General features: G+C 37.1%; 1 protein-coding gene across 1 annotated transcript in view; it reads right to left on the minus strand.

The window, feature by feature from the left end:
• THSD7A (thrombospondin type 1 domain containing 7A) overlaps positions 1–22,675 on the minus strand; it is a 265,412-nt gene extending 242,737 nt beyond the window's left edge. Inside the window, exons 1-2 of the mRNA XM_061166284.1 lie at positions 22,654–22,675; positions 21,210–22,041 (exon numbers count right to left, since the gene is read on the minus strand). Of these exons, the coding sequence (XP_061022267.1) occupies positions 21,210–22,041; positions 22,654–22,675 (854 nt within the window). The remainder of the gene's footprint in view (positions 1–21,209; positions 22,042–22,653) is intronic.
• Positions 22,676–22,938: the final 263 nt, after the last annotated feature.

The following is a 22,938-nucleotide window of genomic DNA, read 5'->3' on the forward strand; positions in this document are numbered from 1 at the left end:
AAACAGTGACAGACTTGATTTTCTTGGGTTCCAAAATCACTGCAGATGGCGACTGCAGCCGTGAAATTAAAAGACGCTTGCTCCTTGGAAGAAAAGTTATGAGCAACCTAGGCAGCATATTAAAAAACAGAGACATTATTTTTCTGACAAAGATCCGTCTAGTCAAAGCTATAGTTTCTCCAGTAGTCAGCTATGGATGTGAGAGTTGGACCATAAAGAAAGGTGACCACTGAAGAATTGATGCTTTTGAACTGTGGTGTTGGGGAAAACTCTTGAGAGTCCCTTGGACTGCAAGCAGATCCAAGTAGTCCATCCTGAAGGAAATCGTCCTGAATATTCACTGCAAGGACTGATGCTAAATCTGAACATCCAATACTTTGGCCATCTGATGCGAAGAACTCACATTAGAAAAGACCCTAATGCTGGGAAAGACTGAAGGCAAGAGGAGAAGGGGATGACAGAGGATGAGATGGAATCAGCAACTCAATGGACATGAGTTTTAGCAAGCTTTGGGAATTGGTAATGGGCAGGTAATGGTGAGCTGCAGTCCATGGGGTCGCAATGAGTCAGACACGACTGAGTGACTGAACTGAACTGAATTGTATATGAAGAGTAATAAATATAATTTTTTAAAGTAATCACATTATGCAATATTAATATATAAGTTAGAGGACACAAAGCAAGGAAATGTGATCAGCAAATAAGAAACAAAAAGATGGTTCTATTTACTGTTACTGAAATATATTAGATTTTCAAAACTTTGACATGTAAACTTCAATGTAATTTTATAATACTGACATCTGAAAAACATCCTCATAAGTGATTAAACTATGATTTTTGCTACCATATCTAGGTATTAGCAACTAAGTTTCAAAGATAAATTTTGATATGATTTATATAGTGCTGAATATTTATATAATACAGAATATTTTTAAATTAAAATAGCCATGTGAATAAAGAACAATTTTTTTAAATTTACTTTACAGTCTTTGTACGCTCAAGGCCATAGGGGATATCGAGAAAGGCACAAGGAAATAGGAGTATCAATTGATCTTAATTTGTTCAGGTTAAATATTTATGAATTTCTGATTATATAATTAATATTTAACTCTGTAGTCTTCCGAGAATAATGTGACAATTTTATAATATTTTATTTGTGCTGATCTCACATTATTTCCACTTTTGTATAAGCCAGAGTTACTGACACACACATCCCAATTCCAATTAGTTAATACTCATGTCTAACTTACAGTGAGGTTCTAGTCTGTTGCAACACTTTCTGAACATCCAGTTTACTTCTCTTTCAAGTCTGGAGAGTAAGTTGGTAAGAGCAAACCATGGGGATGACAATTATGCGATAATTTTCTCAATAAAAACTAGTTATCTAAATAAAACGATTCTATTTGTACTTCATATCTTTCTTCTTTCACACATACCTTAAAATTGTAATTCCAGTAAGTGCTCAACATTTTCTTTTCTTGAAGTATGTTACACTATTATGAATAGTATATTTTAAAAGCTTTTCTACTATTTTATTTTTATAGTTACAATATTGTTTTTTTAAGACGTCTAAAATTTTTAAAATTTCATCTTCCCTTTTAAAAGGTTTCTGGACAATATTCACCAGAAACTTTTTTTAAAATCAATGATATACTTACGGTATTAAGGTTACTGTCCTAGATTAATGTATTTAATTTACATACAGAGTATTGTCATGCATTTGCATACTAATGAAATAAATGTAATGCATATACAGAGATTACAGGCATAAGACATATCTTAAATTTCAGCTTTTAAAACTGACGTTGCCAACGTGTTCATTTCTAATAGAGAGGATCCATGCAGAACAATGGACGCAGTTTCAGGGGCTGCATTTCCTAGGTTAATGATTACACCCCCTCATCTTTTGGAAGCTGTCAAGTGCTAAGCACCTCCTCAAAGTCCTCTCACAGTGGAGGGATGGGGACAAGAATCACAGTGACACTCTCAAGAAGTCCACATTATAGCTGACAAAACCCAGAACGTGAATGATACAAAACACGTTCTTATTATCAAAGGCAAATTAATATTTGTACAGCACAGCTGAGCCACTTCATTTAGGCTCAAGAAGAGAGAACCGAACCTTTTTCATCATTACTGTTCATACAACCTATACCTTTCCATCCTTCCATTCTCTGCAAATGTCCCTGACAAGCAATAAATGCTCACTGTGGATTATACAGCCCTGACCCTAGCAACAAAATAGGACCTACTTCCAAACCCTGACCCTACTCCCAACTCATTCTCAGCTTCTCCTGTTCCTCTGGTTCCCCTGGGCTCCAGGCTGTCAACTTCATAAGGAAAGTAAGAGAGAATGAAGCTATGCAAAATATGTCAGCAGTGCACTCTTACCAAGAAACTCTGGAAATCACATTAGGAAATGTTTTCTTTTCAAACGGATTTATTTCACTCTGCTTTGGTTGTTCAAATGCAAACAGTTCCAGAAATCAAATTTGCAAGTCTAAAACTGAGATGCCTCAGCAGAGCGTATGCATCATTCATGACGAGTTCACAGTGTTTCCTAGTCTGATTTACAGTTGTCAAAATTAACATTACATGACATGATCTATTATGTGTTTCACTCAACTCTGCCTCATCCAAATCATGACAAATTCAATTAAAAGTAGTTTTGATTCACTTTAATGCTTCCATTTCTTTCAGTTCTTTGCTACCCTTTCTTTTCCTCCTGCTAAGATATAAACTTTATATGATTCTAATTATGACATCCTTTTAGTAACAATTTCTTCACAATTTTCTAACACAATCCTTATTTTCATATTTTAATTTTTAATTGCAGATTTATTTTAATTTGCTTTCCTTGATTTATCTGTACTATGTAGAAAAATCCCACAGCATTCTGAACTAAGACCCAGACTTTGTCTCTATGGACAGGTTGCTGAAGACATTAACCCCTGACATTTAGCAATACAATATATAAATGTAGTACCTTTTTTATATCTAGCTTTATGTTGCATGCAGTGTCTTACTGGGAAACAAAGACAAAATAATTAAGAAATGGTAGGTCACTAAAATATTTTTCAGTGGAAATCTGTGATGCAGTAATTCCTCACAGAAATCACGGATTTATCTGAAGATCAAAATAGTCAATGACATTAGCTCTCACAGATATACATATAACATTTGTTGAATATCACAAGTCATACAAAAATTATCTTTAAATATCCTTTGTAGTATGACTATTCATAATCATATAATTTTTACAAAAATAGTTCTATTTCATGCTTAGTAGGATATAGCTAAAGGTAATATCTTACTAATTATATATTGGATCCTTCTAGATTTTAAATTAGTTTTTCTGTCTTGTGTGAGTAAAACCCAAGATTCTATGAGCTTATCAGAAGAACATATCCACAGTAAAATGCATATATTTATAAAGTAAATATTACCATTAATATTGGTCTTATCCTACCATACTAAAGACAAATAAATCTAAAAAGGTGTTTATTTTACTTTGTAAATCTTTGTATATTGATTTCTTTCTTCTTATGTAATATAACTGCCCTTTCAAAACGGATTTTAAGAATCTAAAATGTAAAGAGCTGTGGTTCTTTTCATTTTTTTCTTTTGTTTCGTTTTCAGTGATCTTTGCCATCTGATCATTTTAAAGCCACACTTAACTATTAATAAAAATTCACATTTTGCTCAGCCACTTCAATTTATACTGCAACTTTACACAGATAGCTTTTAATATATTCACAAAAATCCTTATACATATATAATGCAGGAATATTATCCCCATTTTGGAATTAGAAAATAAATGATAGAATTCTGACTTACATCCAGGCAGTCTAACTTTGATGCTGATGTTCTGTCAGATACATCAGTTGCATAAAATGAATTTTTCCCCATAAAACTATTCATTGAGTGTGTAATACTAGTTAGTTTGTATGCTCCTAGCAGATGGTGACACTACATCTTTTTTTCAAACTAACCAAAAGAGCAAGGTGTTTCCTTTAAAAGGTCCACCAAGACTCATCTACCTTAACTTCTCTCTCTTACTAACCTGGCTGAATACCTAAAATTGTTCCCCTCACTATTCGTTTCTAGTAACAGAGTGAAGAGCCATGTATTATTATGAATAGCTTATATGAGTTGTGTTATATTAAATAATCAATATCCATAGAGGAACAAAATCAAAGCCAGATGAAATGAGACTGAGTAGAGAGTCTCCAAAATGCCATCACATGGATCTGTTTAGAAAGGCTTTAGATATATGCACTTAACTACAGAAAAGAAAGACACAAGTGAAAAATAGACTCAAAAGGCCTCTCACAAATGAAGACCCTTTGGCTCAAAGAAAAAGTAATTCATAATTTTGGATCAGTTCAAACTTTATTCCACAGTGCCTTGCACCTTCCTAAAATTCTGCTAGATTCCTACAACATCTAACTTATAAGGCAGGGATACCCAAGGCTAATGCTAGTAAAACTACTTTTCAAATTAAAAGATTCAAATCCATGGCTGATTCATGTCAATGTATGACAAAAACCACTACAATATTGTAAAGTAATTAGCCTCCAACTAATAAAAATAAATGGAAAAAAGAAAAAAAGAAAAAGATTAAGCACATAATTGTTGTTTAGCCACTAAGTTGTGCCCAACTCTTTTGTGCCCCTATGGGCTATTGCAACCCTATGGACTATAGCCCGCTAGGTTCCTCTGTCCATGGGATTCTCCAGGCAAGAATACTGAAGTAGGTTGCCATTTCCTTCTCCAGAGGATCTTTCCAACCCAGGGATCGAACCCACATTTCCTGCATTGGCAGGCAGATTCTTTACTGCTGAGACACCAGGGAAAACCAAGCACATAATAGGGACTCATTTGTTGAATAAATATACAGATACAGATGAAGATCAGTCTTTGGAAGAGAGCAGTTGGTCCATTAGTCAATTCATTCCCAACTCACGCAGGGTGAGGCGAAGTCAGGCTAAGCACCTACGGAGCAAAACTGAAGGAAGCAGTGGCAGGACCCTGGAAATGAGGGTATCCTCTCATTTTGGGCCTCAGGAGTCTCTCTTGCCTTCTGCTGGCTTGGTCCTGTTTCCACTCCCACTAATCTATTATGCCTTGATTGGAAGTCCTTCTTTCTTACTCATTATCTAGAAGAAAAAAAGCCAAGTCACACACTTTGGCAGACTTAGGGGTGGGGAATCAGTAGAAGATAAAGGGAAAGGAGAAAAGGAAAGATATACCCATTTGAATGCACAGTTCCAAAGAAGAGCAAGGAGAGATAAGAAAGCCTTCCTCAGTGATCAATGCAAAGAAGTAGAGAAAAATAATAGAATGGGAAAGACTAGAGATCTCTTCAAGAAAATTAGAGATACAAAGAGAATATTTCATGCAAAGATGGGCATGGTAAAGGACAAAAATGGTATGGACCTAACAGAAACAGAAGATATTAAGAAGAGGTGGCAAGAATACACAAAAGAACTATACAAAAAAGATCTTCATGACTCAGATAACCAAAATAGTGTCATCCTCATCTAGAGCCATACATCCTGGAATGCGAAGTCAAGTGGGCCTTAGGAAGCATCACTATGAACAAAGCTAGTGGAGGGGATGGAATTCCAGATGAGCTATTTCAAATCCTAAAAGATGATACTATGAAAGTGCTGCACTCAATATGCCAGCAAATTTGGAAAACTCAGCAGTGGCCACAGGACTGGAAAAGGTCAGATTTCATTCCAATCAAAAAGAAAGGCAATGCCAAAGAATGTTCAAACTACCACACAATTGCACTCATCTCACATGCTAGCAAAATAATGCTCAAAATTCTCCAAACTATCTTCAACAGTATGTAAACTGCGAACCTCCAGATGTTCAAGCTGGATTTAGAAAAGGCAGAAGAACCAGAGATAAAATTTGCCACATCTGTTAGATCACAGAAAAAGCAAGAGAATTCCAGAAAAACATCTACTTCTGTTTTATTGATTACACCAAAGCCTTTGACTGTATGGATCACAACAAACTGTGGAAAATTTGTAAACAGATGGGAATACCAGATCACCTTGCCGGCCTCCTGAGAAATCTGTGTGCAGGTCAAGAAACAACAATTAAACTCAGAGGTGGAACAACAGACTGGTTCCAAACTGAGAAAGGAGTAAGTCAAGGCTGTATATTGTCACCCTGCTCATTTAACTTATATGCGGTGTATGTCATGGGAAATGCCAGGCTAGATGAAGCACAAGCTGGAATCAGGATTGCCAGGAAAAATATCAATAACCTCAGATATGTAGATGACATCACCCTTATGGCAGAAAGCAAAGAGGAACTAAAAAGCCTCTTGATGAAAGTGAAAGAAGAGAGTGAAAAAGCTGGCTTAAAACTCAACGTTCAAAAAACTAAGATCATGGCATCTGGTACCATCACTTCATGGCAAATAGATGGGGAAACAATGGAAACAGTGACAGACTTTATTTTCTTGAGTTCCAAAATCACTGCAGATGGTGACTGCAGCCAAGAAATTAAAAGACGCTTGCTCCTTGGGAGAAAAGCTATGATGAACTTAGACAGCATGTTAAAAAGCAAAGACATTACTTTGCCAACAAAAGTCCGTCTAATCAAGGCTAAGGTTTTTCCAGTAGTCATATATGGATGTGAGAGTTGGAGTATAAAGAAAGCTAAGCACCGAAGAATTGATGCTTTTGAACTGTGGTGTTGGAGAAAACTCTTGAGAGTCCCTTGGACTGCGAGGAGATCCAACCAGTCCATCTTAAAGGAAATCAGTCCTGAATATTCTTTGAAAGGACTGATGCTAAAGCTGAAACCCCAATAATTTGACCACCTGATGCAAAGAACTGACTCATTTGAAAAGACCCTGATGCTAGGAAAGACTGAAGGCAGGAGAAGAAGGGGACAACAGAGGATGGGATGGTTGGATGGCATCACTGACTCGATTGACATGAGTTTGAGCAAGCTCCAGGAGTTGGTGATGGACAGGGAAGCCTGGCGTGCTGCAGTCCACAGGGTTGCAAATAGTCGGACTGAGTGACTGAACTGAACTGAATAAGTAGAATGAAGTAATTATTAAAAAGGAATCTCTTTGCATCCCTTTCTCTTCCTTTCTGAAAGGACTGAGCCTGCAGAGTGTAGAATTTGGCTAGCATACATAATTATAACGATCAAAAGTGACATGGACATATTGAACAAAGACTAGAGGAAAACCTTACTTATCATCATCATGAAAATTTGTACACAGGGACAGTTAGGGATCAGCTTCAGTGGTTTGGCATCAAGCATAGCATTCTCGGCTATGATCTGTTTTGTAAGTGGTATCCCAAATATAATGGCCAGTTTAAAGCCTATATATTGTTTGAGGAGCATGAAATAGCTGACCACCAAAACAGTAAAGGCAGCTTCTTTTCTTCCTGTTTCTACTACTTGCCAGTGTTTCATTTTAGCTAACCTAGCTATCCTAGCATGTTGTTATTTATTGTTCAGAGTTGTGGAAATCAGAGGCTCATAGAAAGCAGAGATCGAAGATAGAATCAGACTTTTCAATGGAAACTGCCAAGACTGAATTCCTCCTAAACTGATTCTGTGTTGTCTATTTCACCTCAATATCACCAGCACTGATACCACGATTCAGACATTCCTCACCCCATTCTTGGATTATAAACATGACCTAGTCCTGGCTCCCTATACACTAACATCTGGGCCCTCCAATCCATTCTACATGCCATTTATGTTTGTGAACATAATTCTGCTCCTGCTTACTAAAAAAGCCCTTCAGATTTTTTATCTTACTATCTTCACCACCCTCTAGAGATGACCTGCTCCTTCCCAGTTCTGAGATTTTTTTTAAAAAAACTATGCTTTACTTGGAATGCTCACTTTTCTCAACACACCAAACCTAGGTAAACACAATTCATTTTTGGGAAGTTCGTTAAATTCTGTTGCCTTATCATATTATTCTAGTCAATACAGATGCAGCTTTCTCTTGAAAACTACAGTCATTTTATCTCAGACTTATCTTTTCATCAGGCGTTTTTTTTAGCAACTATGATCTATATATTACACAACTCATAAAGGACAGAAACTTCTGGAGTCTTTGAGTTATAGTAACTTAAGATAATTTTGCTTAGTTTTTCACTGTTTTCTTGTTTCTCATGCATAAAGTTCAGATAGCAAGTAAAGGGACAATGCTTTACATAGAGTTGGAACAATATAGTGTATACCATATTTTAGTTCACCTATTTCTTTTTTAATTTTTACTCTACAGGATCCTTGATAGATGTGAACTTGCTAGAGAACAGCATTTTTGATGAGCTTTCTAAAACTCTATGTAAAATCCAAAATGTATCAGTATATCATTTCTTACATGAAATCTGAAAGTATACAAATTTTGTACTATTGAAAAAATTTCTGATATATTAATAGTTATTACTCTTGAATTAAAATTTATATCCATTTTATTTCTATCTATATCCATCTGTCAAGAGGAGTACTATCTATCTGTCTATATACACATACACATTTGGCCACCTGATGTGAAGAGCCGACTCAATGGAAAAGACCTTGATGCTGGGAAAGATTGAGGGCAAGAGGAGAAGCGGGTGACAGAGGATGAGATGGTTGGATGCCATCACTGACTCGATGGACATGAGTCTGAGCAAACTTAGGGAGATAGAAAAGGACAGAGAAGCTGCAGTTCATGGCACAGCAAAGAGTCGGACACGACTTAGCAACTGAACAACAACACATATATTATACACATCAATTAGTAGTCTGACTTTAAGATTTTAGAGGCCTTTTCAAAGTTTTATTACTTTTTTTGTAATATCAAAGCAAAATTTAATGCATTGTTGTCTATCAGTGGTCAAGATTGATTTTTTAAAATCAAAAACATGCTTCTTTGTTCTAGCTCTTTACACTGGACAAAACTGTACCAACATTCCAAGATCTCCAGAGTACAATGGCTATTTGTATTAAGCACAGTGCGGGGATTTTGTTCATTTACAATTCAATCGCTATCCTGGTAAATACTACCCAAACAAATTTTCCATGATGACATTCTTTCAAAATGTAGTATCAATAACCACATACTTATACTACATAGAGAAAAAAGACAGTTGTCAAAAAAATCTTTGGAGTAAAACTGGATAACAGCTCTATAATAAAATAATATATTTTAGGACAATAAAGAACATAGCAAGGTGAAAGTGTTATAAGAGGCCTAAAATAATGCCCAGTATGTAGGCAACAATTTTAAAGAGGAAATAAGATATAAACATGAAGTTACTAACACAATGTGTTAGTAGATTCTAAGAGTGAGCATATTCTTAATTAGGTTATTCAAATAATGCATTAATGGTTTGCTAAAATCTTTATCCCACATGGATTTTCTTCCTTTGAAAGTTATTTCCTCCCATTGAAATTCTTGTTATATTCCAGTCAAAGAGAGATTCAGTACTACCCATATAAAGCTGGTAGAATTCCAGCAAATAAAAGAGAACAATGGGTGAGATCAAAATTGCTGCCAAGGAGACACAAGGTCACTGCCCAATCCTTGGCCATGCTGTGTAGGAAGTGCCCGCTCCAGGAAGTTTCTCAAGGAAACAAGTTCTCACACCAGCTCAGGGGAGAAAGCTAAACTTAGAACAATCAAATGAGAGATATTAACAAAGCTCTGAGGAAAGGCATTTGGAATGAACTTTATGTAAAGTTTATATGAAGGAGCATTAGGCAGTGATGTCTACAATGTGGCTTAAGCTTAGCCCCTGGCTTTAAATGCTTTCCTTTAAGTCAAACATATTTTAAAAGCTGCCTAACAGTTGCCTTAAAAAAAAAAAAAAAACTATCCCATGATAGGATCATCATTTAAATAAAAAAACAGTCCTGGGAGGTAACAGAGATAGGTGTACAAGAGGTGAAGATATCCAGGCATGATAAGACAGTGGTACCTTAGGATATGAGAAGTGACCCTGAGGGCCACATTGCTATTTTTGAATCTGACATATGTGGATATTGACAATATCAGCCTTTTAGTTTGCTGTTATCAACACCAACTAATCGATAGGTAAGAGTAAGTTTAAGTAGGTTAGTGGCTTCAAGATGTAAACAGAAATAATATGCTTATTGTATAAGTAAAAATGCTAATAAACAGACTAAAGATTAAGCTAAATATACTAATGCCTATAACCTATAGGAATACATTTACAGTATTAGGAATGGTACATTTTTAAACTCTTATAGAGATATATTTTATCTAACTAGGCAACAGCAATTCTTTGGTGCTAACCAGGCACAATGATATTGAAATATATCCTAACGGATGTCACCGAAATGACCTAATATCTATATTCCACATTCTATATATTCTGTATTCTCTTAGTTGAATATTTTGGTTACTTTCTTCAACAATCTGAAGAAGTTTCCATTTTCCTATTGGCCTTACTTGACTCCCTACTATTCACTAAAAGGCTCAAGTTCTAAGACTAAATACTTTCTTAAATTTTAGTATTTGACAAACATTTATTGGAGGCTGATTATTGGCCAGGCGCTTAGTTGAATGGGAGTAAATAAAGACTAAGTTAATTAATAAGTAAATCAGCAATGACACAGAAGTAGTTCTCTGGCTCTATTACTATATTCCAGTGTATGTCAGGGGTAGTAAGAAAGCAAACTGCAGACTTCCAGGAGTTAATTCAGAAGAGTCCAATACATGGATTATTAACAACAGCATGGGCAGTGTTATATTGTCCAGGCATGGCGAAGCACCCTGGGGCTTAAACAATGAAGAAATTTATCATCCCAAGGTTTATCAAGGGACCAAGAAAAGGATGTTAGTAGCATTGAGACAGATGTAGAGCCATAGGAAAAGACTGCTAGGCAAAGGCTGAAGTATTTTGTTAGAAAAACTCAGCCACTGGTGACCCAAGAAGGCAGAATGAATACCCCAATCGTCTTCTCTTCCCACTTTCTGATAGAACTTGCTTACTCCCGTGGGTCGAATTCAACCAGGAAGAAGAGAACTGGGAAGTCTTATTAATGTGCATCTCAGAGATGAATCTCCAGGCACCTAAGTGGGATCTGGAAGGGTTAAGAGTGACTCTCTGGGAGTAAATATAATCTATACACGGTCGGCTTGAGAAAAGTCAAGGTTTTCTGGTTAGCCATACATTATCTACAAAAGAATATGGACACATTGACTATTTCTTTAGTAAGATGTGGCCAGAATGTAGCTGAGGCAAGATGGAGAGAAATACTGGTGAGTATCTGGCAGGCAAATCAACATGGGATATTACAGAAAGTTTTTTAATCTAAAAGCCTGCTATTTAAGCATGAGAAATAGCAATTTTATAAATGGATTCTGAGTAACCTAAAAATAGTATTACTTTTTAAAAAGTGGGCAATTTACTACCTCCTTTTTGGTAAGCTTAGGATAAGATTTTCAATTTCACTGATTCACAGTTATAGCTTGGGAACGGGCCTCAAGAACCATACAGCACATCAACCAAGTAAAAACCTCGCGGAAACTTTCAAGACCAGGACAGCGGTCTCATTCTACAAGCCCTGCATAGACACTCATTTCCATGTTTCACGATCAAGTGATTTGTGGAACATGTTGAAAATTAATTAACTTTCTGCCAAGAAAAATATATACGGTTTTACACCCACAATTTTAGGCATGATTTTGGTTCAAGGTTCATTGTCTTCACAAAACCTGGAAGGCTATTGGAGAATTTTTAATATCCCTCCTTCTTTCGCTCATCACTGCCTAACGCTGTCCACACATATGGTTTATGGGTAAAAAAACTTAAGTCCCACAAAGTTTGAATGACTTGTGCAATGGTGTATAGCCATGAGAGCATAGGTTTCCCTATTCTTATTAAGTACATATTTCTCTTAATTATCTATTACTTAAATTTTGCAATTTTCAGACTGTTGTAAAGGCCGTAGCTTTTACATGACCATTCTAGACAGCAAGCCTAAAAAAGAAGGATGGAATAGTTAACAAATATTCTAATGTAAAACAGGAAACACACAGAAAGAGATTGTTGAGAAGAAATACAATTTCCTGCTCAATAAGATTTAATTTTGACATTGAGAGGATATGTAAAAAAAGCATGAGTTTAGGAAAAAACATCAGTCACTTGAGCATGATTCATCACTACTGAAATGCTAAGATGCATTTATATAGAGACTAAAAAAAAAGAAAATTGGTAACAAACTCAGAGAAAAATACTCCAACGTGTCAGTATTTCTAGGAGTTACTATTTTCTTCTTCATGTATTAGGCAGTTTTTTTTTTTTTTAATTTTAGAGCAGTTTTACATTTACCACAAATTGAGAGGAAGGCACAGAAATTTCTTATGTTCTCCCTGCCCCCACACATGTAAAGCCTCTCCCATTATCAAATCACTCACTAGAAAGGTACATTATTTTTTTAACCAAGGATGAACCTACTTTGATACATCATTATCACTCAAAGTCCATAGTTTACATTATGGTTCACTCATGGTGGTGTACATTCTGTGGCTTTGAATGAAAGTATAATGGCATCTATTCATCATCATAATATTATGCACAGTATTTTCACTGCCCTAAAAGCCTTCCCTTTTCACCTCTTTCTCCCATCTAACTCCTGGCAACACTGATCTTTTTATTGTCTCCATAGTTTTGCCTTTTCCAGAATATGACATATGTAGTTAGAATCACAGTACGTAGCCTTTTCAGATTGGCTTCCTTCACTTAATAATATGCACTTAAGTTTCTTCCATGTGTTTTCATGACTTGATAGCTCATTTCTTTTTAGCACTGAATAATGTTCCATTGCCTGAATGTAAACAAATTTGTTCATCCATTCACCTATGAAAGGGCATCTTGTTTGCTGGAGGCTGAGTTAATTTTTGTGAAGGGTGTAAAGTCTGTGTCTACATTTTTTTTGCACTTAGATATTCAGTTGTTCCAGCATCATTTGTTGAAGAGACTATCCTTGCTCCAGCATATTGCTTTTACTTCTTTGTCAGAGATGAGTTGACTATATTTATGGATTGAGATTTTTTTTTTAATCCTTCTATATTTGTGCCTAAAATGTCTGATATATGGAGCTATCTAGAAGTTTGATAAATCTACTTTTTCTTGGCTTAGCCAACAGAAATTTGTTTTAAATCCTAAATCTTATTCCCTCAGGAATTTACTGGGCTGAATTTTCCACACTCCTTAGCATTGCTTCTATTGGATTTATACTTGCAACCAGTTGCCTTTGTTGGATAACACAATGAAACAAGACATGTTCAGATGGAAGATACTTTCAAAAGTAGGTCCTACTTTGACTAAATGCTTTGAATTACATATAGATTTCATAGCTCTTCCTGAAATATGTGCCTTTGAAATGCAGACCCAGGAACTGGTGAGCTGGGACAGCTAAAAGATTGCCAGAGGTGAGCGTGACCTACAGCCAAGGCTTAAATCTTAAGAGCTTTAAAACTATGCTTGCTACAATCTAGAAATGTCTGCCTCCTATACCCACTTCTTCTCCACTTCACTTTTGACAACTTAACTCAGCCAGGAGATGAGGGGTTAGGGTTACACTTCCCCTGTGGTACATGAATGTGGAATTGGCTTCTAAGGGACTTTCCCCATCTCTTCTGTGGATGGGCCGTGTCCACCTAGCAGGATCAAGATACTCCAAAGGAAAAGATTCTTAAGTGGATCTTCCTGGATTGGGTTCTAATTAAAGGAATCTCCTTCACACCTCTCAGTCCTAGATTCTTCCTTCCATTACATCTGGAATTTTCATGTGGATACTTTTTCAACTTCCTTTTTTTTAGTACTATAAATAAAAGTGATTATTTCTTTTATTGGTGTTTCTGGCTAATTTCAAGGCAGGAAACTAAAACACTAACCCCTTACTCTCTTATTTAAGTTTAAATAGAAGTCACATACTGCAATGGACTGAATTCTTGTGTCCCCCTAAAATTCAGAGGATGAAAACCTTAACCCTCCATGTGATTCTATGAGTTGGGACCTTGGGAGAAAATCATGAAGATGCAGCTCTCATGAATGGCACTAGTGCCCTCATAAAGGAACCCTAGAGAGAGCTCACTCCCCGATTCTGCCAGGAGAAGATACAGTGAGAAGTCAGGAGCCTGTACGCTGGACGAGGACTCTTATCATACACGAGATTTGCTGATGCTTTGATCCTGGACTTCTCAGCCTCCAGAATTGTGAGAAAAAATCTTTTGTTATTTATAAGCCACCTAGTCTATGATGCTTTGTTATAGCAGTCTGCATTGAGATACATAACCTCACTTGGTAATAACTGCAATGACATTCCGTATGTGGCATTCCTGCTAAGCTGTTTCAGTCATGTTGAGACCCTACAGGGTGTAGCCCACCAGGCTCCTCTGTCCATGGGATTCTCCAGGCAAGAAGATGGGAGTAGGTTGTGATGCCCTCCTCCAAGGGACCTTTCCAACCCAGGAGATTGAACCCGTATCTCCTACGTCTCTTGCATTTGCAGGCGGGTTCTTTACCACAAATGCCACCTTGGAAACCCTCCACATGTGGAAGCACCATGATTTAAGTAGCCCTTTACTGGTGGGTTTTAGATTGTTTTTCTGTAACAAATCATGGTATAATGAGAGCTATACATATATTTACATATAGATGCATTTTAAAAAAATTCTAGAAATAAAATCACTGCCAAAGGGAACATGTATTTTTAATTTTGACAAATTTTATTAAACTATTTTTCAGATACTTTTTACCAATTTTTGCCCCCAGCAACAGTGTATAAGAGGGTCTCTTTCCCTAATTAAATACTACTGTTGATACAACAGTAAGTCTCAAGCTTCTATCCGAACAAGGGCCTTGTTTGCAGGACTGGCCACTAGCTGGCATCTGGTAACTTAACTTTTAAGGAGTTCCCTACACTGATATCAAATTTTCTCTAAATGATAAAACTGCTCTAAATTATAAAGTGGCTCTCAGTGACTAATTTGTTTGTCTAAGCACTTTGATTTATGGAGAACACTGTTTTCCCTCTGGGAGTCTGGAATTTTTGTACATGCTAGGTAGAGAGTGCCTATGTCATCAACTCCAATAAAAACTTGGGGGCACTGAGCTTCTAATGAGCTTCCCCAGGGGACAACACCTTGCCCGTGTTGTTGCATTTCTGGGCTGGAGGGGCACAGGCTGAAACTCCTCAGAGAGAGGACCCTGGAAGCTTGCCTCTGGTTTCCTCTCATCTTCTCTGCATGCACATTTTCCTTGGCTAATTTTGCTCTGTATCCTTTCACTGTAATAAATCTTACCCATGAATGCAGTTATATGTTGATTCCTGTGAGTCTGTTTAATGAATCACCAAACCTGGAGGCTATAATTCCTGATACACTACCAAACATTTTTATTTGCTAATCTGACAGGTGAAAATGAGATGGAACAATGTTTTATACTTCTTAATTATGATTGAGGATTAGCATATTTTCTCTGACCTGATCCTGTCCTTTGCTGAATTTAATAGACATGATTTTTAGAGCAGTTTTAAGTTCACAGTAAAACTGAGTGAAAAACACAGAGTTGCCATATACGCTCTGCCTCGACACATGCATACCCTCACCCATTAGAGCAATACTGATGAACCTACACTGACACATCATTATCACCCACAACCTATAGTTTAGATTATGGCTCACTCTTGGTGCTGTACATTCTATGGGTTCGGACATTTGTCAATCATCATAGTATTACATGATACTAATGAGTAGTTTTGTTGCCCTAAAAATTCTCTGTGCCCTGCCTACATATCCTACCCTTCCATCTAACCCCTGGAACACTGATCTCTTTATTGTCTCCATAGTTTTGCCATTTCCAGGATGCCATATAGTTGGAAGCATACACTATGCAGCCTCTTCAGTTTGGCTTCTTTCACAAAGTATATGCATTTAAGTTTCCCCCATGTGTTTTCATGCCTTGATAGTGTATTTCTTTTTAAGCACTGAAAAATACTCTGTTGTCTGAATGTAACAGTTTCTTTATCCATTCACCTACTGAAGGACATCTTGGATGCCTGCAGATTTTGGTAATTATGAATAAAGCTGTTATACACATCCATGTGTAGATTTCTGCGTAGACATATGTTTTCAGTTCCTTTGGGTAAATACCAAGAAGCATAATCATTTGGTAAGAGTATACTTAGTGTCTTAAGAAACTGCCAATCTGTCTTCCAACATGGCTGTGCCACAGCAATGTAGGAAAGTTCCTGCTGCCCCACATCTTCACCGGCTTTTGGTGGTATCCGTGTGTTGGACTTTGGCCATTCTAATAGGTCTGTGGTGTTATCACATTACTGTCTTCATTTGCATCTCCTGGATGACGTATGACACGCAGCATCTTCTCATGTGCTTATCTGCCATTTGTATACCTTCTTTGGTGAAGTGTTTGTTAAAGGTTTTCGGTGCATTTTTTAATCCAGTCATTTGTTTGCTTACTGCTGAGTGTTAAGAGTTCTTCATGTATTTTGGATAGCAGCCCTCTATCAAATGTGTCTTGCAGATGTTTTCCTCAGTGTGGTCTGTCTTTTCGTTCTCTTGAACTTTTGTCGATTTCCACATTAGATTTTGGGCTTTTCCCCTAATGATTTGTAGGAGTTCTTTAGTATTAAGAAAACTAGCTCTGTGTCAATTTTACATATCACAATTTTTTTTTTGGTTTATCTATTTGGATATTAATTGATAACAATTTTTCCTAAGCAAAGTTTTCTTTATTCCAATAAATAGTATAGATCAATCTTTTCCTGTATGCCCTCTGGATTCCGTGGCCTAAGGCATCCTTCCTTATTTTAAGATTTTAGCATTCTATCCTTTCTTCAAGTATTTAAAAAGAGAACATTTTTAAATATTAAATGAACCTGGACTTTGGTATACAACTGAAAAGGGGATACAATTTTTCTGCCCTCCCCACTTCTTCTTCTTTACATGGCACAGCAATTGCCCACAAAACAAAACAAACATTACATTGTATCTTTTCCCCCAGCTTGGAAATGCTCCTTCACCACCCACACCATGTTGTAGGGTTTTGAGGATCTTTTTTCTAGACTCTTTTCTGATCAGACTGTTCATGCACTAACATAAAATTGTTATTATTATTCAAAGAATAAAATGCATTTCATTATCTGGTGACATTAGTCTTTGCTCTCTACTTTGATTTTTCAGAATTTTCCTGGCTTCTATTTACTTTTCTCATTTGTTTTACAGCAACACTGTAGGAACAGTTGATATATTTACTGGATGTTCTGGACAGGCACACATTTACTTTTGTACCTTTCCTAGTCTGGTACTCTGTTCAGAAATTTTGTAAGTAGGTTTATTTACATATTTTTTTACTATTGTAAATGGGATGTTTTAGTACTTTGTTTCCATCATGTTTAGCTAATTGCAGTTTGCATCTATGAGATATATTGATTTGGGGATATTATCCTTGTGTCCGTCCATCCTATTGAAGTATTTTATTGTTTATACTGTTTTTTCAATTGAATATCTTGACTTTTCTAAAACATCTAGAAAAAAATCTTAGTATTTCCACCTGCTTTCCAGTTTCAACTTCTTTCTCTTTTCAACTACATTGACTAGTACCGACAGATCAATGTTAACAGTGGAGATAATGTGCTGCCTTATCTTATTTTTCACTATAAAGGAAGTGCTTGTAGTGTTTCAGAATTGGGTATTATTCTGTTCTTTGGTCTGGTGTCTCTTTGTCTATCTCTCGTCATAAAATTGTTCTGTATTAGTTCTTCCACGAGAACATTATTTCAGTCTCCTCTAGCAGAATATTGGCCCTTGGCAATTTCAATCTGTGGATTAAAGATTTTCAAGCTCAGGAAAGTCTTCGATTATATTTTAGAGGATTTATCTTCTTTTGCTTTCCTTTTTTCTGATCTATTTTTTTTCCTGGTCTTATCTTGAGGAATCCCAGTATTTCATATATGGATCTCTTTTGTTTCCAGATCCATCATCTTTTTTTTTTTTTTTTAAACTGGAGTTTACTTGATGTTCTTAAACTGTTTTCCATCTCACTGACACCTTGTACCAATATCTTCTACTTACTGATGTATGCAATATAAATTTGATTTTCCTGTTTTATAATTCTTTTCTGAGCTCTGACAAATCAGTTTTAAAATTCTATTTTTTTGACTCTTCTATGATCACTAAACTTCTGGTTTTGATTCAGAAGACCGTATTTCCTTTAATATGTTTGGTTTCTTGCAGAGCTGTTTGTCAATACTTCCCTAACAACTCTTTACCTAGGTTAAGACTCTATTCAAGCCCAGCTGGAAATCACAGGTTCACAAGGAAGCCCCCTATGTCATGGTGTGTACAATGCTTTATAACTCTCTTCTACTGGTCATCAAAATTTTAATCCCCTAGACCATCAAACTAAGAGTCTTTTCTTAGCAATAATGGCATACTGAGTTTCCTCCAGTCCTTCTATTAGGTCATTCTGTTTTCAAACAGAACCCAAGGATGCTCCAGCAGCCCTTTCACGAACACAGTTCATGCCACTGTAAGATGTGTCATTGACTTGGCACCTCAGAAATTTCAAGCTACTCTTAGAGATTCTAAGTGCTCATGAAAGATGTAACAACATGATGTCCCTCTCTAATTGTCCTCTCTCAAGTAGATCTAATTTCACTGCAGTGGCCAAATCTTCTCTATCAATTATGGTTTGGGACTGTGATTGTCTCCCGTTGTCATAAAAGATGGACACTCATTCACGTTTTTCATCCTTATTGATTTTAGTCTGTTTGAAGCAGAAAGCAAATCTATCATCTTTAGCTCTGAAGTTCTAAGCAGCAATTCTACTAAAATTTTTATTTATGCTATGAACTGCTTACCCAGGATTCTTAGATTTATTTAGCTAAGTTTATTTAAGTTTTGTAATAGGCCTTTTTGGCTTTGCTAAATAACTTTTTATTCTCTTACATAATAAAACGGTGTCTGAATTTGATATAAGATGAAACACTTTAATCATCAAGTCTTGCACCTGTGGCCCTGTTCTTTGTTGGAGTTATCCATCTACTCTTCACACTTTATTAGCTTCACTGATATTGTGTAATGCTTGAGAAAAATGTAGGCAAAAATATCTAATTGCTGTCTCTTCTTTACTAAAACTAACTCTCTTAACCAGAGAGATTCATATAATCTGTATGGTCTTCAAATAAGAGAAATATTATGAAGCAAGTTGTTTTAACATAAAGTTTAATTTATACCCTAGTATAAACTAAGTAAGTTGCAACATACATGCAACTGTAATTTTATTGGAATAGATATGATATGTCTAATGAAATAAGAACCTGACAGATCTACAGATTTTTAAATCTATTTACTTCCAAATAACTGGTTGGGAATATCAGGTTCCATGGAGTGGTAGCTACTATTCTAATTATACTTTTAATTCAGTAGTTGACATGAAATTAAATGTCTACAGCATATTAACCCAGTGACAGCAGGAGAAAACTCAAGTTGCCTTGGTGGGAGCCAAATAACTAATATAACTAATACTTTAGGAAAAGAGATCAGCAAATCACCAGGAAAAGGTCTGTCAGAAAAGAAGAAAACAGAGAATGAACTGAAAATGTGCATGACACAGCATCAGAGGCGAATACACACACACACACACACACACACACACACACAAGGGCTTATAGGGAACCTGGGTAATGAAGGCAGCAGAAGTATACTTTAGCAGGACCAGAAAAATAGTTGGACAAACTTCTGAATAGACAGAAAGAGCAAATTACTGAATGGCTGAAAGAAAATACAATTGTGTAATTTTAAAAAAGGGAGTAGCAAATATCCTAAAAATAGCAACCAGAACAACATTATGTTGAGAGAAATTGTCTTAGGCAGATATATCAATTGTCTGTTTTCTCACTTATTTCAATTGTCTCCTGCTTCACAAAGGCTTTCAGTCAGTTTTCAAAATCCATAGACAGTAAAATCATTAGACAAGAATGAATGAAGGAAAATAATCAGGATGAGAAGAAAAAGAAGCCAGTGGCGGGGGATGGGGAGGCAGTGGTTAGTAAATAATAGGCATGCCATGCAGTCCTATTTACAGTCTCAAGAGCCAAAGTAAACAGGAAAACGTGATCTATTACAAGATTTCCAGGGGCCATAAGGAAAACGATCCAGATGCTCACCAGAAGCACATGGATTGAGACGTCTGTGAAATTTACCTCATGTGTTTTTAATCAAGAGAACAGACTGTGTGATGGAGGAGATGACGCTTTCAATGTCATTTCTACAATAAATATGATATAAAATTCTGAGTGATGTGACCATAATTTCTCTCAGTTCCCTCCAAACCATAGCTGCATAAATATTTCAGAAGAAGCAATTATGCAAATGATCCAGATAAGCCACTCCCAGATGGTCTGACTTATCCAAGAGCAAAATTTAGAATATCCAGATAACCTCATAGCCTTCAGATAATCCTCAATGAATATTTTCACAATAAATAAATCATACATGAGAAAGTCTTTCATAATACAGTCTTTGTTTACCCAGAGATAATTTGACAAATAATTTCTGTCTAGACAAAGCAGCCAATTAATTACATGTTTTCTAAACTAAGCTACTCATGATTAAATAACTTCTCCTTACCTTATTTCCTGCTGGTTCCCCCTTTTCTTCTCTGGGGAAAGTTATTCCATTTTATAAAATGTGAAAGGAATTATTCTTACAAATAGCTCCCTGGGTGGTGGTTTAAATTTTGTTTATAGGGTAACTCTGAAAATGCTATAAACTTAGAAATTGCAAGCGTGCCTTAGTCTCACTAAAATAAGTACCTGAACTGAACATTCCTAAACTCCAGCCGTTTATGTAAGTCTTCTTTTTTTCCCTTCTTATAGGTGGAAAACAGCATTGCTGACTTAAAGAAGCAGTATCATCTCATAGAGAATCTCCTAAGCTTTAGATTTTGACAGGAAAATTTAAATAAGCTCTAGTGGTAGAGTGCCTAAGTATGAACAAAACAGAAATAACTTCAGGAAACCCACAAGCATTTAAGTGCCTTAAAATGAAAAATGCCCCCTTGGGGGGGGGGGGGGCTCACCCTAGGTGGACACACATACGAATTTCAGGACTTCCAACCACAGGTCTTAAAGACTCTCTAACGCGTGGTCTTGACAGAGAGATACCTTACCTCAAATCAGCAGCCTTCCCCGTCTTGTTCGTGCACATAACCTCTCTGGTCTGGTACCCGATCTGGATGTCCCAGTATCTGTTCTCTTGGCGGTTCTGCCTGTTTCTGTTTCTCTTCTTCTTGATCAGTTCGCGGGCCTCTGGATCCTTGACCCCTTTCCCGCGGTCCTTGTCCCGCTCTCTGCTCTTCCCCCGCCTCCTGGCCTGCCTCGCTTGTCTCGAGTGGGGCATCGAGCACGTGCTCCAGGGCCCCACCTGCAGGCTGTAGCTGCGCTCCTCGGCCTCGCAGGGGCCGGCCTGGCACACCTGAAACTCCGTCAGGTTCGGGCACCCCGAGCCGCCGAACTGGGGGGGCGCCACCACGTGACGCGTCCGGTGCTGGAGCCCGCTGCCGCAGGTCTTGGAGCACTCCGACCAGGCGGAAAACTCCGACACGATGCAGTCCTGCCGGCAGGGGATGAGGCAGGCCTGTTCCAGGAGCGGCTTGGGCTCGAAGTACTCACAGATGATATCCTCCGCAGGGACATCGTTCTCCTTCTCGATGCACGTTATCTCCCGCACCTGAATGCCCTCCTCTCCTTTAACGCACTCCAGCGGTTTCTCCAGGCTCTTTGAAATCACCGGCTGACACTGATTCCACGGGCCCAGCCTCCAGTCGTACAACTCCTTGTGCCAGTCACAGACTTTGAAACAATTCTGCTGGTTACTGGGTCTCTCGGCCGGCTTGCAGTTGGTATGCAACGTTGTCCACCCTTCCACATGCGCACACCACACTGCCCGGGTCTGAATGCCTCCTGGGCCACATCCGTCTCCCATGCATCGGCCCCACGGACCTAAAAAAAAATACGAGAGTTCACAGCGCTACTAGAAGAAAACCACACATGACTTCACGTTCCAGAAAGACACTTCAAGATCTAGAACGTTAACTTCCCTGAAGCGTGGTAAAGCAGGTCTCTTTACAGGGCTGTTGGAAAGTAATGATCTACACTCTATTCTTGCGGAAGGTGAACTGTGTCACAGAATTTATATAAGGTAACTGCTGGGACAGGTCCACTTTGAGTCCTTTTGGGATTACTGAAAACTTACTTTTATGCTTTGTCTTAATGTGAGGTAGAAGAGAACCCTTGCTCATAAAGCTCACTAGAAACTAGTCACAGCGAAAACCTATTACACTTGCCTTACATCCATCACATTCATTTCACTAACTGGCAAAGAAAATGACCCCTTGTGAAGAACTCTGTCTCCTGCAGGCTTTTGTTTTCCTGAGCAATTAACTATTTTGTACAGTGTGCTCTCTTCTCCCTCATTTTCCATTGCTCTATCTCCTATGATCTCAAGAATCTATTAGTTGTACACATGTGTTGACGGAAGTGTTTACTTTCTGGTAACCAAAGCTGGGGAGTGAAGAATCTTCATTTTATAGCACATTCTGCCTTTAAGTTTACCAAAAAAATTTTTCTTTCTCATCTCCGCTAGTAAAATGTACAGATGGGCAAGAGAATAAAAATTTAGCTAAAAGACTTCTGTAATTTTCTGCATCTTAAAAGGTTACTTCATATTTTATCAATTTATTCATTTCCCAAATATGAACTATGTGGTGGCATTATAGAGCAATTTTATGGAATACTTAAGTCAGAGGCTTTAATATGAAATGTGGGCTCTTAACCTTAGAATCTTTCTTATCATAGATTAAAACCAACTTATATTTGCATATATCATTTGTTTTTTAA

Source organism: Dama dama, chromosome 18, assembly GCF_033118175.1.
Source record: "Dama dama isolate Ldn47 chromosome 18, ASM3311817v1, whole genome shotgun sequence".
Classification (NCBI taxonomy): domain Eukaryota; kingdom Metazoa; phylum Chordata; class Mammalia; order Artiodactyla; family Cervidae; genus Dama; species Dama dama.